Below are 22,136 nucleotides of genomic sequence, written 5' to 3'. Positions count from 1 at the left end.
AGTTGAAAAACTATGAAAATTTTGCACTTTTTTCAGTTTTTCGCTTCTAACTGTTAAATGACGAATCCTACGAAAATTGTTGTTCAAAGGTGTCTTTTAGTGCATAAGATTCTGCGTCGATTGGTGTAAAATACATTGAAATCGGCCGAGTAGTTTAGCCGCTGTAGCTTTTCAAAGTTGGGATATTTTCATTAACATGGTAAAAAAGTTGATTATTTGATCGGTTTTCGGCTTACAACTCCTAAACGACGCATGCTATACAAAAATGCACCTGTAGATAGTTTGGTGAACACAAAATTCTGAGTAGAATGTTTATTAATTCTTTAACACCCGCAGTTGATTGTTAAAATTGGGAAATTTCACTAAATTTGGTTACAACGTAGATTCTGTCCTTTAAATGGATTATGAACTATTAGATAGTGGTTTATTCCATGGCAATCATCCAGAGGTTTATCCTAGAAGCTGTGAAAGGAACAAGACCCCCTATGTAATTTTAAATCTAATATTCTTATCTGAGGTTACAAAAAAATTCTAGGATTCGTCCCAACCTCCCATCCCTGGACACATTTTAAGCGATTCTAACATATGATAAGATATTACAAAGAGAAAGATTTTATTAAATAAACAAAAGATGATAATGGGACGGATGTACATTGTCTCATTATGGATTTTGCCTATTTTGAGAAAACAATTGGGAGTCTTCGTAGATTTCACCATAATAATAATTTGTTATAATAATAATAATAATAATAATAATAATAACTTCTCTACTTCTCATCATTGGAATGTTAAGAATAAGGATTCATTTCTTGCTCTTATTTGTCACAAATGGAGACATTTGGTATACCCTACCATATTTTTTTCATATATCGAATTGAGATAATCGTGGCCCTTTCAAGTCTTTCAGAAGAAAGCACCTTTGAATTTCAAAAGAAGCAGGTTAATGTAAACTTTTTTTTTACATGTACACTATAGTCGAAATAGGAAGTTACAGGATAGAAGTTCTTGTCGAACCGGTGGATTAGCCGTAGTGGTGGGAGTTAACCCATCGGCGTTAATTTTCCATACCCATCTCTCTGGATTGAGTACACTTTTAAATGAGCTCTAAAGGATTTGTGGATAGCAGCCCCTTTAGTAAGAATTAAGTCAAAATTAGTTTTTGAAAGTATCCTCTAGAAGAGGCCAAACCTCATTTGATATGGGTAATTTCTGCTCCCATCCATGTACAGGGTCAACTTGCTTCTGCACCTTCGCCAACCGTTGTAACCCGTCAGAACACAGTGAGATCCACATTGATTGGAGTGAACAGCATGAATAGTTCAAATTTTCTACTCTTCCACATCACGCTTTCATCATCAAACAGTGCTAGTGGGGAACGGAGTACGGACCTATTTGTAATCTAAAGTATGATTCAAATTGAGGCTGGGATTTAATTTGGAATATCGAGTGCTGACTGATGGGGGCAGATTCTTCTTGAATCTTTAATGGTGCCTTCACAGCTCGCAAGGTCACCACTTCCTTTTTTTATGCACAGTTAATGATCAATATAGGCTTGCCTATTTACAATTTTCTTGCAAGCTGAGCCTTTTCATTACGCTGTTTATATCTCGTGTTGATGCTATCATATGGGATAACTCCTGAGCTGTAGACATGAGGGAACTATTTTCAGTAAATTGGTCGTGACACTGGAACCATTTGATGAATTTATTTTTTATCCCACTGTATCCCTGGAGTTTATATTGTCAACGTGCTGATAATATGTTGAAAAGGTGATCCCACAATATTCCTCAATTTGATGGGTAACATTCACTGCGATTGGCATGCCAGCGATCCATCTAGGCCCCCATCGTTAATTCCCATATTTCGGAATAGCTATCCACAATAAGATGTTGCTTTCATGAGTACTTACTTGTTCAATGGTCATATTACGCCATAAACCGGACCAATACTTTTTGCCATGCTTTAATTGTAAAATGTCATTGTTCAATAAAAAGTGTATATTTAGCATTAGCCAGTTTGCCATTCAGCTGCTAGAAAATAAATTAATTTTTTTTTTAAGAGGTTGGCGGCCTCTTTTAACCTTGCATTTGCCCGTCCACATAGACTACAGATCTGTGCGTGGAACGTATCCAGCAAAGCAAGGGGTGAGCCGGTACAGTACAAAGGTGAACTGTACTGATAAAAGTTAGTGGCAGTGACCAGGATCCGAACCCACGACACTTCTGCCTTGGGCCCGAAGTCCGCGACGCTACCGACTGGGCCACCGACTCACCAACTCAACTTAAACTTAATTGTTTACTAATGTTGAAAATTTAGTGTTATAATTTTACATTTAAACCTGTGTTGCACTGAAAATAACAATACATAATAGTACATTTATTTTGTGATTGTAGTTTAACTATTTGTTACGGACGTGTTCAGACAAGGCCCCACTAGAAAAACAGGCCATGCTGCAGGATCCATGACGTCACACTAGTAAATAGATTCATTGATCCAGTCACTGCCTTATCCCCTATGTTTTTGGTAATTAAGCTGGTTGTTTGACAGATTTAAAAGGTAAGATTTTAGTACAATTATCCACCACTGTGACGTAGTATTGTTCTGCCCGTAGTGCAGCATGGCCTGTTTTTCTTCAGTATAGCTTTCAATTTTGGAAAGTTTCCGTCAGCAAAGAAACTTGACAAGCATTCGATCTATTGAATCCGATCTTAATGAATTGAAAAGCATTCTACGCAGACGTTTATGTTCTTCACACTAACTACTGGTACATTTTTTCTATAGCATGCTTCGTTAGAAGATGTAAGCCGAAAACTGAAGAATGAATCCTATAAATGGGAGGTTGAAATGAATCCTAGAATTTTCGGAACCTCAGACAACAATATTAGACTTAAAATTACATAGGGCGTCTTACTCTCTTCGCACGTTATTGGATACACCTCTGGATGATCACCATGGAATAAACAACACTTTAATAATTCATAATCAATTTAAAGGACAGTATCTACGTTATTACCCGTGTGACCTTAACGATCCTTTTTGAGTCCGTACCGTTACTATGAACTATAGTACACGCTTCATCCGATTTAGTAAAATGTCCCTCTTTACCAATCAATTGCCAGTATTAAGGAATAAAAAGAAACATTTTACGCAGAATCTTGTGTTTTCCAAACTAACTACAAGTGCATTTTTATATAGCATGCGTCGTTTAGGAGTTGTAAGCCGAAAACCGATCAAATAATCAACTTTTTTACCATGTTGATGAAAATATCCCAACTTTGAAAAACTACAGCGGCTAAACTACTCGGCCGATTTCAATGTATTTTACACCAATCGACGCAGAATTTTATACACTAAAAGACACCTCTGATCAACAATTTCCGTAGGATTCGTCATTTAGCAGTTATAAGCGAAAAGCTGAAAAAAGTGCAAAATTTTCATAGTTTTTCGACTCCCAAAACTTAAGCAGACGTCAGAATCCGTCGCAAACTCACAGGACTATTATTTGGGACCCCCAAAAGGTATTAAAACACTTTCCAGCTTTAGACGATTTTTTGGGGAGCATATGTCTAATTTGCCTGGGCTATTAATAATGCCTGAAAGTTTCATTACAATCTGTCAAGCGGTTTCGGAGTCCATAAGGTACTTTCATATATACATACATACATACATACATAGTTCCTCTTTTATAGATATAGATTATATACATTGTTTGTGGTTATTAAAATTACCGACACCTTGAAAAATGTATCCAAAAGGAAGCTGGAAACCGTATTTTTAAAACAAAACGAATTTAACTCAAGGTAAGTTTTACTTAAGACTATAGAAATTCTCTTTAAACATAATCTTGTACCAGAGATATGTTGATTATCCTTTGTATGATCCAGAGAGACGGATGCTCTACTACATGTAGTAAAGGCAAGCCTAGGTTCTGGTATACTGGCAATGCCTGACGCCTTCAAGAACTCCGGGTTGATGCTGGGACTGCTGGGGACAGCTGTGGTCGCCATTCTCTGTACTCATGGAACTTATCTCATAGTAAGTTGACAACTACTTTTTAACAATTCAGACTAGTGGAATGACTTATTGTGAGCTATAGCAACTGTTATGACCCATCAACTTGGCCAGCAACAAAAAATAAGGTAGAAAATAGAGTTTTAGTCACAAGCACATTCTCTGACTGGCTCACACAACTAGGTTCTTAAAAAAAAAAAAATGGCTACACCCAAACCTTACTGAAACTTAATCTATACCTAACCTTACTCTGAAACCTAATCTAAACCTTACCTAAACCTAACCTAATCTAAACTATACTTTAAAATAATGTACAGTTATTTTTAAGTTAACGTAAAACATTTTTGTTATCCTAACCAGTGAAACTCACGAATCCGGTTATAATCCGGTGTTCAGAATGTTTGCAAACTGAATTTCAAAATTTTATTTAGTAAAAAATAATTTAGTGTAGTGATTTAAAGAAACTTGATCCCTATATTTGAATGTATGAAAACTTAAAAATACACAGTTATCCTATTTTCAAATTTGCTGCCATTTTCGAAAATGGTGAACATAAAAAAATATGGAATCAATATTTTCTATGTATTTTTAAATGTTTGGTCTTTTTAGAATGTAGATGCAAATTTTAAGACTGATTTACACTTAGCATTTTCTCTCTAAGCTTACTCCTTTAGGAGCTACATGATACAGAATGTACACCGCCAAGTATAAAAACACATACACGCTAAGTGGAGTACACGCTGTAACTCCGAAACGAGTAGCTTTAGAGAAAAAATGCCAAGTATAAAAACGTTTTTAAATTTCATTTACTTTCTAACAAAATCATAAAAACAAAATCATAGGGTTTTCCATAACAAAAATCAAAGTTGGCGGCCATATTGAAAAAATGGCTGCTAAAATTATTTTTTAAACTTGTCCAAAATGTTTCCAATAAAAAGTGCAAGGCAGTTACGATTAAAAGTTTTTTATATATCTTAAACCTTCGAATTAACCCGCTGGCACACTAATATCAATCACCATGTACACAAAAAAACATTATTTAAAAACAAAATATTATTTCACTTAAAGGAAATAAAGTCGCTCATCTATATATATAAAATCCAATGTATGTTTGTTTGTTTGTTTGTATGTATGTTTGTTTGTTTGTCCTTTATGTACTCCAAAACCGCTTGACAGATTGTAATGAAACTTTCAGGGATTATTAAGCATTATTCAAGGATGGTTTGTGTGAAGTTTGGTGCAGATCCGTCAAAAGGACTCCGCCCCAGTGGCTCTGGAGTTTTCCATGTTAACCTTATGAGTACTCATATTTAAATGGAATTTAAGAATCTTAACAGCTGGTTCAAGTAAGCAATTTGATTCTGTGATGTTCAATAGCATTAAAAAGTTAATAAGTTCACCAACAGGGTGCAGCACGATTTTTTTTAATTTATGACAACAGCTAATCTGCAACCAAAATAATGAAAATGAACAAGCATTTAACATAAAAACCACATTAGGACAGGTCGACGTCTGTCGGGCCAGCTAGTTGATTATAAATCTGACCTTTCAACTATTGTGTGAAAACCTATAGAACAGTTTTAAAGTTAAATTTAAGCTAGTAACTTAATACTTCTAGACTGGCAAGACCTTAAATACTAGTGTACCTGTTGCTCGAATTCGAGCAATTGCGAAGCATTACAGGCGTTATAAACGAATAACAGTCATAATTTCCGATGACTTTATAAGAGTCGACTCAAAGATTATGGAAATACTCAAGCTGTGCACAACAGTTAGATATAATCAAAATTTTTGTAAATATCTTATCTTTTTTTCAAAAGCTGGCCTTGTTTTTTAGTGTTTTCTACAAATTTTCCCCACTTATAGCCGCATTAGGTTGTCTATAATAACGATTATACATGAAAAAAAAAAACATTATTTCTAATTCTTCTACTGTACTTGGTTGTGTTCTATGACTTTCCTGTTTCCATTGTTTGCAAATCTGCTCTTTCAATTATTGCTCAAGAAATGTTGCACAGTGTTATTTCAGTTTTATTTTTAGTATATGAAATTGTCCAGTATTTCTCACATTTTCCATTGTAATTTTAAATATTACACCAACCGAGTATCGTCTACTACAGATGCAATACGCCAAAGAATATCGTCAACGTGTAATCTCCAAGAAGTGGTAAAAAAGGCAGAAACCAACCCATACAATACATATAAGTTAACTCCATTAGAAATAATTTTAAGAGTTACTGTGATATTAAGATTTTCCACTGATTTGGTAATAGAACATTATATTGCAAAACATGACACGATTCGGAAGAAAATAATCGATTTTAAAATAACAAAAAAAAACCATTGCAAATACTTAATTAAAAAAAAAAAAATAGTAAATCACAATCTATATATTAATTTGAAACTGTTTTACTTTGTGACAGCTATTTTGAGAGAACGGCTGGGCGTAGAAACTTGGTAGAGGTGTCTAAAGAAAGGTCCTGGTCTGTAGATGAGCCATCAAAAGAGAAACATGGAGAATTCCCTCGGGGCTGTGCCTCAGTGGCCTTTAAATTCTCATACCATGTTATTCTTATGGAGGAAAATAAGGTTTTTGTCACAGCTAATTTGAGAGAACGGCTGGGCGTAGAAACTTCGTAGGGGTGTCTAAAGAAAGGTATTGGTCTGTAGGTGAGCTCTCAAAAGAGAAACGAGGTTAATTTCCTTGGGCCTCTGCCCCAGAGGCCTTTAAAGTTCACTCTGCAATTTTGTTTACATTTCGACCATATGGATAATTTTACACAACTTTTAATGAACCAGCTGTTAAGGTAAATGCACCAGTAGCTGACAGTGCTCTAGAAGCTGACAGTTTGAGTTTCTTTACATTATAATGTGGTCTCTTAAAAATATTTACACATGATTGCATTGTTAGAAGAACATATGTTTATTCTTGATTTGTTTACAAAAAAATCAGTGGAATTTAGCCCATACTCGCTGAATGGTGGTGGTTTGAAAGCGACCCTGTCTGTACACATCACATTTAGTCGATTCCCTTAATGAAATTGTTAAGAAGGTAAGTTTGGTTTTTAGTCATTTCGCTAAATTTCTTAAATAGTATTAATGATTAGGCTCATTATTTTTATCAATCATACCTTTGTTGACAATTTCATGATAAAATTGGGGTGTTAGGGGTTTTGGATTAAAAATTATATCAATGTCAGGCTTTGGTACACAAAAGCCATACAAGTTCCAATAGCTGACAGGGGATATTTGCTACTTGCACAATATTAAATTGGTTTTACCCATCGAAATTTGCATGCTATTTATAATTTATGTGATCTCAAATTTTTATAAAATGATTTTAATTTTTTAATTAATAAGCCAAATTATCTAAAAAAATGTATATATGTTTTTAATATAAATAAAAAATATATATATTTTTTAATGTTAATATTTTTTTATTTTAAAATATGTAAAATAAATTTTCTTAATAACGTTTTACATGATTTTATAATTTAATTATTAGGTTAGATTTTATTCGTCTTATAAATTATAAAACCCTTAGGTTTAGCAGCTAGTACATGTATAGTTCCAGTGTCAGCTACTGGGACAACTGACTGTCAGCTACTGGTACAAGCACTTTTTTCACTGTCAGCCACTGGAACACGTACAAAGGTTGAATTAAGTTTAAAAATGTTATAAAATATATTTAAAAAACCCTTTTTGTATGACAAATTTGAAAACTACACTAAATTTAGAATCACATAAAATCCGTAATATCTCTTTAGTTCCTATTTATTCAAAACCACGGATTATTAAGTGCGTATAGTTTCTTATACTGTCAGCTACTGGTGCGTTTACCTTAATATTAAAATTGTATTCAAAGGTCTACTGAAACTGTCAAAATTAAATGTATTCTCCACTGCATGGCAAGTTTTTTATAGTTTTGATACGTTTTAAATGTTTTGTTCAAAAATCAATGCTTTATTGCTCTTAGAAAATTTTGGGTTGAAAATTGTGTCATAGATGAGTACATTGAGGATGAGAGCTTTGTTCAAGTTTTGGAATAGACTAACTACGGAGTCTATGGTTTTGGTAAAGTAGGTGAACTAATGTCAATTCAGGTATTTAAAAAAAAATGTATACACAGTTTTTACTTTGATGTACACATGTAGCAAGGTCGAACTGAATTAAAAACAATTCCTGCTACATTGTAGTAATGAGAATTCATCGTGGTTTAGAGATTCACATAACCCGCCTGAGCATTGTATTGATGGGAATGGATACAACATAGGGTCCAATTTGGGAACTCGAAAAATTCGTTGCACTGTTGTCATAGACTCGCCATTTCGAACATACCGTCAAAGGAAAACATACAGCGTTGTCTGTCCACTGTTTCATGGCTCCTAAAATGTCGTAATTAAAAAAATGACTCCTTCTAACCGCAACGATTTTAGTTATGCAGTGTACGTACAGTATTAACCACTTGACCTTTTAGGACCAACGGAATCTCTGGTTATAGAACACTCCATTCTACACTCATCCTTCACACATATTTGGGTTAAAATACGCACCTAGGTGGCGTCCCCATCTCAATGATTGATTGATTGATTGATTGATTGAACAAAGCATCTAAACCTCACTACATACAAAACATTCGGAAACACAACAGTGTCATCACATCTCATCGCATTTGCATAATTTGTTACCAAGGCTGGACTAGGTTATGGATTTGGTTCCGCAAATGTTCAAGATTTGTGATAAAATTTCCTACAATTATGGTTCATTCCAATCCACTAAATACATGCACAGATTTATGTTATCTATATGGCCAAGGCAAAACTACTTCATAAGTTAATGAATTATCAAGTAAGAACAGATGATTAAATACATGGGTCGATGTTGTACAGCCTTTCTCTGCAATGACAAAACCCGGTTTTCCTCCATAAGAATAACATGGGATGGGAATTTAAAGGCCAGTGGGGCAGAGCCACAAAGGAATTTACCACGTTTCTCTTTTGATGGCTCATCTACAGACCAAGACCTTTCTTTAGAGACCCCTACCGAGTTTCTACACCCAGCCGTTCTCTCAAATTAGCTGTCACAAAGAAAAACAGTTTCAAATTAATATATAGATTTAACGACTGAATTCCAATTAAATAAAACACGAAACTTCAAAAAATACATGGAATTTTGTAAAAAATCATGATGTTTCTATTCAATCATAGTTTATTAACGAGAAATGATGATATTAATACAGGGAAAATGGCTGGTATATATTTACAAAGCTGTGAACCATCAACATCGTTCGTTTGTAGTCAGAGATTGGTTTTCAATAAGTTACTAGAATGATTTTGCATTAAAATGTTGGTGACCTGTTTTTGCGTTAAATTAAAAGAAACTAATTATTATTAACGTTCTGTCTATTTGATGTTCAGTCCAGAATATTACGTGCAGAGTATCAATGCTGTTCATTTTTGGCTCTAATTAGTTATGCAGCCTAAAAAGTAACTTTAAAATACTTATATAAATGCAATGGTAAAATTATCTTTTATTAATTCCAGCATTTTCGAAGGATTAATATAAGCTAATGTTTTTTCGTGTTTTCATACATTTCTGCACGTGAAAAAAACCAATACCTAAGTGTTTTTTTGTTTTTAGCGAATTTCCCATATAGGGAATAAGCTATTACGGTAGTACTCATGGTAAGACCTGGACGCGGGACCGATTTTTTTCGTTTTGAGGTCCCTAGAGGCCAAAAACACCATCCGTTCAAATTCATATATATATATGTGTGTCCATCAGCACGATAACTCGAGCAAAAATGATCCGATTTTGATGAAAAATGGTACAAACGTGTAAACGTACGTTTATTCGAACGAGTTCGCGATCCAGCATGATCGGACCATGGGAACGGGGGTTTACGGGGGGTTTTATGGGGTAAAAATAGGGTTTTCCCATTTTTGACCCAAAAAACATAAAATTTAGCAATTTCTTTCCAAACCATTTTGTAGAGCTTAAAAAACAAATAATTTAGTATATTGAAGCGTTATTATGCGCCTAATAGTTACGGAGAAAATTCCAAAAAAATTTTAATTTAAAATCCCTATGTTATTCTTATGGAGAATATGTAAAACTGTTGTAGTTTGCTTGTTTATGAACATATTTTGATCAAATTTGGAAAATGTTTTTATTTCTTACTAACTATTAACATTTTACAAAAAAAAAAACAGTTTTACCCTCCCTGATGCAGCAAACCTAAGTACTTGTTAAACTAATTCTTTTTAAATCGGGAATAAATTTTATATTTTTAAGTAGACATTTCAGTGTTAATCCAATCAGTCAAATGGAAATTCGCTTAGTCTGCAGGTTTGCTGCGGCGGGGGTATTAAATTTGTTCTATGTATTTCTTAAGGAGAAAACCCGACCTTTGAGAGGGTCTCACGCCCTTAAGAGTAGGAGTTTAAAAAATCTAAAACCTTATTGCAAAACTAAATATTAAGACGAATCTTTTGACACCTTAAAAGTTTAAATCGGTCCATGTATAAGGGAGGAGTTGCGTTAACAAAAAACGGCTTCACGTATTATACAGGGTGTCCCGGAACTCTCTACCAATATTTTAGGGCATTGTTCCTGGGTAAGAAACATATCTAAATATCATATTTAAATTGTCCGGAAGTCCTTATTTACTCAGATAGCCGCCATTTTGTTTTTTTCACTTATTAATTTTTTTCTGAAGATTGGTTAAACATACGAAGTTGAAACTTTGCACAAACATTTATGACAACTAGACAAAGCTACAAAAAAATTATGACGATTTTTCAAATTCATAAAACAAAATGGCGGCTGATTAAAATTTTGTTTCTTAAATTACTCGAAAACCGTTGATTTTACAAAAACTTTACAAGAATAACTTTTTTAAGGCAATTTAATTAAAAATCGATCGACACCTTAATCTTTAAGATCGGACGAGTATTAACTGAGTAACTGAGATATGGCATTTTTAGTGATACGTGACCGCTTTCAGCATGCGTTGCAACTAATATCCGGCGGTCACGTATCACTAAAAATGCCATATCTCAGTTAATACTCGTCCGATCTTAAAGATTAAGGTGTCGATCGATTTGTAATAAAATTGTTATAAAAAAGTTATTCTTGTAACATTTTTGTAAAATCAACGGTTTTCAAGTAATTTAAGAAACAAAATTTTAAACAGCCGCCATTTTGTTTTATGAATTTGAAAAATCGTCATAATGTTTTTGTAGCTTTGTCTAGTTGTCATAAATGTTGTTGCAAAGTTTCAACTGCGTATGTTTAACCAATTTTCAGAAAAAAAATAATAAGTGAAAAAAACAAAATGGCGGCTATCTGAGTAACTAAGGACTTCCGGACAATTTAAATATGATATTTAGATACGTTTCTTACCCAGGAACAATGCCCTAAAATATTGGTAGAGAGTTCCGGGACACCCTGTACATATAGACAAACTTATATTTGATTAGATTTGGCAATCTTTTTAAAAATCTATTGATTTGCTACAAAGTGTTTGCAGAACTTGTGTCTTTTCATTGCATAAAAATCAATTTTTTAAATCGAAATAGGCCTACTATAGTGGTTTTATTGTCCGTGTTATGTGACTAATAGATACTTAATGTCACACTATCAAATGATTTTGAAGTATATATTTATTTCAATATTGCATCATGTATTTATTACTTAATAAATTACTTTAATAAAGTGCAACTTATTTATTCCCTGGAATTTTTGCCCTCCGTGCTTACTAATTTTTATAAACTTATATTAGACGCTTATTCGATTTATTTGTTTTATAAATTTTTTTTAACGTACCATCCCAAATACTAATTAATTAACTTTTAAATCTTTTAACGCATAGCCTCCTCCAGCGTTGGTGTGTAGTTTCGTCACGTCGGCCGGTGTATTGTAATTTGAAAACCCTAAAAAGTATATTTTTTTATCACATTCACTCTCATGTCTTATACGGTTATCATTGTATGGGTAAAAAAAATAAATATGGATAGCCTTCTGAAGCAGCAAAACGAGGCTATCAGAATTATACTCAAGCTTAAACGAGAAGATTCAGCAAATGAACATTTTAAGAAATTACAAATTTTAACAGTTTATGTGAAATATATTTATGAAACAATTCTTATCGCAAAACAAATTAATCAGAGGAAGGAATAAATTCATTGCATTCTTATAATTTGAGGAGGAGAAGGGAGTTTGTCCAGCCTCACAAGTAAATTTTTTTTAACCCTCATACGCTCGTAACATTTTTCTAAAATTTGTCCCTGAATTTATAAAAAAGAAATGGTCATATCAAAATTCAAGAAAACTCTAAGAGTATATTATAAATTTAACATTATATTTTTTGACGAGTTGTCCACCTACCAGAAACATAAATATTGAATAGTATCTTTATTTTATGTATTTTGACACTATTCGCTGTACCACCAATGTATATGAGTTATGATAAATAAAGATGTTAGAATATGAATATGAATAATAATAGTAATAAAACTGTTAGAATATGAATATGAATAATAATAGTAATAAAACTGTTAAACATTTCTTAACTTAAACATTGCGCAAAAGCTTCATTACGAATTAGTGCGATTGCGTTAGCTGTTTCGGCAGGCCGTGACTCCGGCGTCGCCACTTTTGTCTCGCCACGGCCTCGTATTGAAGAGGCTATGATAGAAGGCACACCAAGTTGCATCCACAGATATAAGAACAGAAACGGTTATTACATCATAAACATAACAAATGACATCACTGGTCAGAATATATCTGATAGCAGTAACAGTTAATCTTAACAGTGGTAGCGTCTTACCTTATAGTTATGTTATAAATCTTCACATCCCTTACTGTAATATAACATTTGGAAATTATTTTCAGGTGAAATGTTCTCAAGAGCTTTGTTATTTGTACAACAAGACGTCTCTAGGCTATACTGACACCATTGAGACAGCCTTCCAGACATCACACTTGCCTGGCTTGAGGAAATGTTCAGTGTGTGCAAGGTACAAAGCTGTGTAACCTACAACATATGCTTCATACATGGTGTTCAAAAAATGTGGGAACGTAGGCTAGTGATTTCTTGGTTCAAAATAAACAATATAGTTAAATATAACGGCTATTTTAAATATTTTGGTCAAATTTCACGAAAACTGTAATTTTACAACAATATTGCAAAGTACACTAATTTTAGTAGATATAAAGGAGATTCCAACAATATCCTATCAAGCTTAGTTTTGACAAAGATGAACTGAGAAATTAACATATATCTCGCTAAACATACAGTTTTCTTCATAGAATTAACATTGTTTAAACGGAGAAAACTGTAGGTATAGCAAGAGAGAAATGAGTTGTTCATTTTTTCTCGGGCGAAACAAAGACTATAGCCAGAGAGCCCATGACTACCAGACCTTCGTTATTTTATAAAAGCTGAAAGTTTCTCAGCAAATGCTCCCAATTCAGTGAAGAATGATCGGCGACTATGAAATTTGGATATTGGTTACTTTGGCAACAAAAAGGTAACAAAGGTCTGAAATTTACAAATAATCTTCGTTATAGTATAAAGCTTCGTTCTTTCATATTTTCTTTAGATGAATGTTAGAAATCATTTACTCCATTGCCAGACACTTTGTGTGGTTTAAACCCTCTGCCAGATACCCTTAAAACTTAGGTATGACGAAGATTAATTTTCGCCATTTTATAAAAGCTGAAATTGATAAATGTTACTTGGGGAGCTATCAAAAGACATTTTCTCAAAAGCCAGACACTTTCGTTGGTTACTTCATCTAGCCAGACACTTTAAAGTCTGCCGTGATAAGCTGAACTGTTACCTGCAAACAGTGAATTCAGTTCCAGTTTGGAACAGGTTTCTGTGCCAAATATAAACGGTGAAATCACAACTTATTTCTAATAGTAATTGCGTTAATTTACATCATAGTATAAAAGCTGAATTTGATATATGTTACTTGGGAAGCTATGAAGAGACATTTCCTTGAGAGCCAGACACTTTCGTTGGTTATTTTATCTTGCCAGACACTTTAAAAGTCTGTAGTAATATAATAGGTACAGTTGTTACAAACAGTGACTTCAAAACACTGCAGGAATAAACAAACAATTAAATGCAAATACAACATATGTTTGCATCAAACATATGGTTTATTATAAAAACAGATTGTGAAGAAAAAAGTAGCAATTTCACCGTTTACATTTTGGCAAAGGCAAACTGGAACTGAATCTTCTGTTTGCAGGTAACAGTTAAGCTCATCACGGCCGACTTTAAAGTGTCTGGCAGTGGCATGATAAAATAACCAACGAAAGTGTCTGGCTTTTGAGAAATCGTCTTTTGATAGCTCCCCAAGTAACATATATCAATTTCAGCTTTTATAAAATGACGAAAATTAATCTTCGTCATTCTTAAGTTTTAAGGGTGTCTGGCAGAGTTTAAACCACACAAAGTGTCTGGCAATGGAGGAAATGATTTCTAACATTCATCTAAAGAAAATACGAAAGAACCAAGCTTTATACTATAACGAAGATTATTTGTAAATTTCAGACCTTTGTTACCTTTTTGTTGCCAAAGTAACCAAGATCCAAATTTAATAGTCGCCGATCATTCTTCACTGAATTGGGAGCATTTGCTGAGAAACTTTCAGCTTTTATAAAATAACGAAGGTCTGGCAGTCATGGGCTCTTGCTCTACTAGTAATGTTTAACAAATCTGGAAACTTTTCTGTAAAATTAATAGGTTTTGTAAAATTTAGCATAAAATATTCAAAATAGCCGCCATTTTGAAGGGTCTGACTTAGGGGAGGTACGAATGAGGCATTTAGTTCAAAATTCCTCCGTGAACAGCGCTGTAGTAGAGAGCACTTTGGCAATGAATGTTTACTAATCGCAAAAATAGTTCTGTTCATAAAATAAAATTATAAATGTCTCAAATTCAATTTTATTATTTTTTAATTATTAAATTAAACTATCATAACCTAACCGAACTAACCAAACTTGCTGATAAAGAAATAATATAACAAAGTTTAGTAATCGGAAAAATAATTAATAATTTATTAAATAAAACTAGAATTTGCTCAATTAAAATTTTATAATGACTTAATAATAAAATTAAACTGTAATAACCGAACCAAACCAACCAAACTTGCTGATAATAAAAAAATCTTGGACAAAAAGTTAATGCTACTAGCAGGATTCGAATCCGGGACCTACAGTATATCAGCCCGGCACGCTAACCATTAGACCACCGAGGCCGATGGCTACCGACCGTTTTGTTACGGTAATGGCGTTCCCTCAGCTAATAAGAAGCCCACAGCTGTCATCAGCCTCTTCTATACCTCCCCTGAGGAAATACCCATTTTGAAACGAGAGTTGTTATTCTTCTTTCGCAAAAAGATATCGGCTCGTAAGATTGACCTGGGGCCTATTTCATAATAAACTACAAACTAATATTAATATTAAATCAGCTGATTCAATGCAAATCTAATGGAAATTAAAAATTAAAAGTGACAGCTTGTAACTTGTAGTTAATTATGAAACTGGCCCCAGGTTGTACAATTTCAACGCTGTTGATCAAACCGTTGAGGAGTTATGCATGTTTTTGTAAAGACACATACAGACAGACAATAAACGAAACGAGGAAAGACAAATGTTTATGTAAACCTTTTTTCGCTACACTACTGTGAAATTTCATGTTTTCGTTGCTTGTTCATCACCTGCGAAAATCTATCATTGCATCGTTTACTACGGCAAAAGAATGTTTACTTTACGAAAGTAAATATTTTTCGAATTTCTCATATAGGGAATAAGCTATTACCGTAGTACTCATGGTAAGACCTGGACCCAGGACCTGTTTATTTTTTCGTTTTGAGGTCCCTAGAGGCCGAAAACGCCAACCGTTCAAATTCATATACATATATATATATAAATAGGGAATACATGTGACATTTTTAAGGAGACATTTTAGTGAATTCCCCATATAGGGAATAAGCTATTACCGTAGTACTCATGGTAAGTACTCATGGACCTGGACGTGGGACCGATTTTTTCGTTTTGAGGTCCCTAGAGGCAAAAAACACCATCCGTTCAAATTCATATATATATATATATATATATATATATATATGTGTGTGTGTGTGTGTGTGTGTGTGTGCGTCCGTTAGCACTATAATTCGAGCAAAAATTATCCGACTTTGATAAAATTTGGTATAAACGTGTAAACCTACATTTATTCGAACGAGTTCGCGAACCAGCATGATCGGACTATGGGAACGGGGTTTACTGGGGTTTTATGGGGTAAAAATAGGGTTTTCCAATTTTAGAACCAAAAAACATAAAATTTAGCAATTTCTTTCCAAACCATTTTGTAGAGCTTAAAAAAAAACAAATAGTTTAGTATATTGAAGCGTTATTATGCGCCTAATGGTTACGGAGAAAAAAAATAATAATTTAAAATTCCCATGTTATTCTTATGGAGAACAAGTAAACTGTTGTAGTTTGTTTGTTTATGAACATATTTTGATCACATTTGGAAAACTACCGGTAAAATGTTATTTACAAAAAAACTGTTTTACCCTCACTGATGCAGCAAACTAAAGTACCTGTTAAACTAATTATATTTAAATAGGAAATAAATGTTATATTTTTAAGTAGACATTTTAGTGTAAATCCAATCAGGCAAATGGAAATTCGCTTAGTCTGCAGGTTTGCTGCGGCGGGGGTATTCACTTTACAATCCGTTCAAAAGTTGAACAATAGGCAAATGAATAAAACAATACAACATTAAAAGTTAACTTGAATAACATGAGCTAGTATTGACCACTGCCAACACTAGCTAACAAAGAGAATTGTGATAACACTTAGCCGAATCTAAATAGGAGGTCCAATCTGTAAATGTTAACTATCTTTTTGGATTTTGCCGACGTAAACAAACAAATATTTGTTATTGTTTTATCAACTGTTTCAATTTTCAACAACTAAAGTAAACATTATCTTTAAATTGATGACATAACCTAAACAATTCTACCAGTTTTGAAATGAAGAAACAATTATTCTTTGTAGTTTAGCGAAAAGTAATGTTAAAAACACAAGTGAAAGTGTGTCTATACATATTCTTGACTATTTGAAGTGATCGATAAATTGATCGATTCAAACATGGTCTCAAATGTGTAATGACTCACTTTCTACTCTCAAGTTATGAAATATAATATTGCTCATTTCGACTCGAGGAATCACCAAGTAAATTATGTCCGCACCCATTAGCACTTTGTACTTTTGATATGTAATGTTTTCGAGGAATCCCAATCCTTTCCTTGTCAGTGTTTAGTTGAGGGTTTTAGAAATTTTTTTTATGGTTTTTTTTTTATTAAACTGCAAATAGTTATCAGCACAAATAGTTTCACTATACTGTATACAATATAAACAGGGGTTGAAAAAAGTGACCTCAGATTTTAGATGATTGTGTAAAAATATGATCGTTATCAACACTAAGATGTTCAATTATATTATTATTGATATTTTATTATTTGATTTATTGATCAATCTTTCACATTTTATTATTGATATTTCCTGTTAATTAGTTTAGGTGCAATTTTATTTATCAGATTTAGTAATAAAAGACAACAGTATTTAAGAAGCAGTTGGTGATTGGAAATAACAAAAAATAAATCAATTATATAATAAATAATATTTTTAGAACTTCATAATAATGTAACTAGCAATTATTTGAAACAAAACTACAAAGTCATGGAATAAAAACCATATTTGATGCTAAACTAAATATTCCACTGGACCAATTAATTGGCCAATAGATAGCATCAACAGTATCAAAACATTTAAATATGCTCCACAAAAAAAAAAACTACTTAAAATTCATTTTGGCATAATATTAATAGATCTTTATAATCTTGATAATAATTTCACCTTTTTATTTTTAGGAGGTTTGTCAGTTTATTTCTATTCCTGACATACTACGGGGCCAACACGATATACATACTCCTAATTGCATCAACCATGCAACAGGTTAGTACAAGAATGTGTTCTTAAAAAATATTTACAATAATATTTCAAAGGACAGTAAAATTCAAGATCACAAAACATATTAAATCTTGTACGTGGATTTCTTAGTATACAAGGTTTCCCATAAGTACAAAAATATATTTAACGAGTCAAAATAAAACCACAGGTCATACAAACAAATTTTTATATACAGAAAACATTTTTCACTACACTACAGTGAAATGACATGTTTTCGTTGCATTTTTATCACCAAAATCGATGATAACATAAAAAACCTATTACATTGTTTAATACGGCAAAAGAATGTTTAATTAGAATTAGAATGTTAATTAGAATTAATGTTAATTAGAATGTTAATTTAATTAGAATTAGAATGTTTAATAAGAATGTGTAACTTTCCACTCTTAGGAAAACATGGCCGATGTTTTCAGCCGTTTTATAAACGTTTATTTGAGGCCGAAAGCCACGTGTTGCCGCCTATGCCAGATGTCATCGTCATTTGGGGACCGAGCTGGTTTTACCATCGGTGTATAATCGATGCTTTTTACATCCCTAGGGCCTAAAACCAGTTGTTCACTTACTTTCTCAAAACTTTAATGCATATTCAATAAACAATCCGTATCCATATCATTTCAATAGACTTATTTTTTGGTCACTGCTGCCTAGCAACTATTCATTATTATTTTTGCTGATTCCTCAAATTATTTCTTCACATAACCTTAAAGTTGAAGTTAACTATTTTTGTGTGTTTTATGCAAGTGGAATTTGTTTACGTTTTGAAAGGGAACAGTCCAAACCCTGGTCTTGTTACTATCTAACGTCAACCTAGATAGCGTCATTGATTCATAGCCCAATGACAAATGACATCTGGGTCTGGAAACGATCTCGCTTGGATATGTTGACTGTTAGTGTGCATTAATAGTGTGGTGAATAGTTGTAATAGGGTATAGTGTGGTGAAAAATAGCGTTTGTACCACGGACCAAAATGGTTTTGTAGCTCTCGATCGTTTTAAGTTCTCGACTTCGTCTCGAACTTAAATACTTTTATACCTCGAGCCGGCAAAACCTCATTTTCGGTCCTAGGTACGAAATGTACTATTTCTGGTTCAGGGTGACTGTCTGTATTTCTAAAAAAATTCTCTCACATACATACAGTCACACAGACAGACAAGATAAAAAAAAAAAAAAAAAAAAAAAAAAACACTGTCTGGGGTTCAAGGGGACCCAAAACAGATACTTCCATTCAAAAACTCAAACTCGAACAGTTTGATGAAAAAAATACTTTCTCCATGTTAAGTGGGAGGAAGTAAAAGAATATACGTGAATTTACATTATAGAGTTTAGACAGTAACTGGAAATTTATATTGGAAAATATTTCTAGAAACCTAACAACATCAATGTGAATATATTTCTCGCTTGAGTTGAAGAATAATCCAAGGAATGTTATATGTATTTAAATAGCTGAATACATTATTCACCTAACTCTAATCCGAGGAAGTTATTACCTGCAATGTATTCCTCGCTAGACATTAGACATTCCATCCCCATGTTAAATTTGTAGCCAGTTTTTTTTTCAAAGTCGTCGTGGTTGATGTGAGCCACCTACAGATTGCGCTGATCGAAATTACTAAATTCTGCCGAATGCCTACACAATCTTTTTAACCAAATCAAACTTAGGGAATGACATGATGAAAATATAGCAACTGTTTTTTGACCCATCAACCTGGTCAGCAACAAAAAATAAGGTATAAAATAGAATTGTAGACACTAGCGCATTCTGTGACTGCCTCACACAACTGCATCTTTTTTAAATATAAAGTTGGCAACAGCTGGTCCATATAGATGGGAAGTCTAACAGTCAATGCTATTACCATCTGGCATATAAAACGCGTTGATTGTTTTAGATTTTATAAATAATAACACGTCAATTGGATTTCGTTATCCAATTCCAGAATCTAATTAAATTTAATGACTTAGCTCTATTGTACAGTTCTTAATGTCTTAATGACATTAATGAAAATATATTCGGCGAAAAATAATTTTAAAACCCCGTTTGAAAGGGGTAAAAAGCGGTGTTCTGAGTAAAAGACTCCCTTGCGTGAGGTTAAGTTTTGATAAATACAGACCATCAAAGGTGGTTTTAGAATCTGGTTCTTTTCATTCTTTTTAACAGATGTGGGAAACAAATAAAAATACATGTCATTTACAACACCTTTTTCAAATTGTAAGATTTTAAAAAAAGTAACACTTTGTAAAAATAAATTGATCGATAACACAATTTTAAAAGTTACTTCAAAATGAGTTTCTTGATGATTTTATTTGTAATTTTATCCTAATTAGGCGTTATGCTATATAAATAGATGATCATATATTTAAGGATTTAATGCCAGGTGATGATAGTAATGAGCTGTCTCAGCATGATTCCCTAAGTAGTATCTCATCAACCACAATTTTTATTTAGCTGAACTTCATATAATGAATGTACAGTTGGATTTTTTTAGCTAGAAGAGGTAGGTGTGGTGGAATATATTTAAAGATAGGCCTTTTTGGCTGAAGTGTGATCGTGACCATACGTGTCAAATTTTGAAGTTAAATCAAAACAAACAAACTGGCATATGTTTTTGGAATTGATAACAGTTAAATATACTTTAAACTTAATCTGGCCTACTTTTATAAAAAAAAAAAAACATGGCCATTTACAGAATATTTACTGTGAAGTAGAGACGTGATTCCTAGTTTCGGATCGACTAATAAATAAGGCGTTATACAATTATTGCCTCCAAATTATAAGTGATGGTTGCTTTGAAAATAATTAATTAACATGAACCAATTTTAAAGTAATGAATCATATTACAAAATTAATGTCGACTATTTTACTAATAGAATAAAGTGGATGCTGTGACTGGGATACAGATAAAATATTTGTTGGGACATACAGTAACATGCTGATTTAAGTTTCGTTTGGAAATCTCTTAACATATAAATACAGAACCACCTAGTTTCAAGTTAGAGTCCAGAATTAAATACTCTCGAGATGACGAGATAAACCTTTATAGACTAACGTTTTGACCCGTTAAATTACCATTAACAGCAAACTGTATTGCTCATAATTGACTAATGCAATCAGATAATCTCACCACGTACAAACAGGATCACGTTATACGATAGGCCAAGGAAGCCATTCGAGTTTGCTTTATAAAATTCAGTAGCCTAAATACTAAATGTTTTCTTATAAACTAGAGGAGTAAATATGCCAAATTAATTCATTTGATCGTAAATAAGCATTCTTTCGTAAGTAATACAACACGGCCTCTAAATGCCTAAATGTCAACATGCCAGTTTGTTTGTTTCGATTTAACATCAAAATTTAACACGTATGAACACATGATCACACTACAGCAAAAAAGGTTCATCTTCAAAGATATTCCACCACACCTTAACTACTTCTAGCTAAAAAGAAATCCAACTGTTGACATTATGAGGCTCTCACACTGTAAAACATTAGTTTGTATTAATTTAGTTAACCAAACTAGAGCACGTTGTTAAAACTTGTTTAACTATTCAAACATTGTGATTCAGTTAATTTAAATTTGATCAAGAGAATTAAGTTTGTGTTTAATTAACCAGTTGATGGAGACTGTTTAACATGTGTTTACATCTAGAATATCTACAAACATGTATTAAAATGGAGACACACATTTGCGCTAGTAAAATATTATACTTCATATACAGTTAAGTAACTATAACAAATAGTAACGAATGAAAAATAAAGCTTTTTTAAATGCCAACACAATAATCGCAGTAGCCTACAAAACAAACGGAGCGTACAAAATTAGATCACGTTGTAGCAACTAAGAAAGTAAACACTTTGCTTTGGAAAAACATGCAATTAATAACTCGTATTATTTTACAGTTTAGTCAATATTAGTCGTTTAGTGATGTTATCTATGATAACAACACAGAGCTCTTAATGTGTATTTCTAAACGTTACTTTACAACGATTTAACGCATGACAGTGTTATTTTTCTTGCTAATCCCAATATTTTGGCAATCCTCTACTTTGTATGTCTAATTTGACCACTTCATAA

At 32.9% G+C, this 22,136-nt stretch overlaps 1 protein-coding gene across 2 annotated transcripts in view; it reads left to right on the top strand.

The window, feature by feature from the left end:
* LOC128988818 (proton-coupled amino acid transporter-like protein pathetic) overlaps nucleotides 1-22,136 on the top strand; it is a 50,936-nt gene that overhangs the window by 19,054 nt on the left and 9,746 nt on the right. For both annotated transcript variants that reach the window (XM_054410482.1, XM_054410483.1), the window contains exons 3-5: nucleotides 3,885-4,035; nucleotides 12,907-13,031; nucleotides 17,967-18,051. In XM_054410482.1, the coding sequence (XP_054266457.1) occupies nucleotides 3,885-4,035; nucleotides 12,907-13,031; nucleotides 17,967-18,051 (361 nt within the window). The remainder of the gene's footprint in view (nucleotides 1-3,884; nucleotides 4,036-12,906; nucleotides 13,032-17,966; nucleotides 18,052-22,136) is intronic.

Source organism: Macrosteles quadrilineatus, unplaced genomic scaffold (genome assembly GCF_028750875.1).
Source record: "Macrosteles quadrilineatus isolate MER2022 unplaced genomic scaffold, UCM_ALF_1.0 Scaffold_3__2_contigs__length_128488019, whole genome shotgun sequence".
In the NCBI taxonomy this organism is placed as follows: Eukaryota; Metazoa; Arthropoda; class Insecta; order Hemiptera; family Cicadellidae; genus Macrosteles; species Macrosteles quadrilineatus.
Note: the sequence above shows the minus strand (reverse complement) of the source record. Positions and strands in the feature narration are given on the sequence as shown.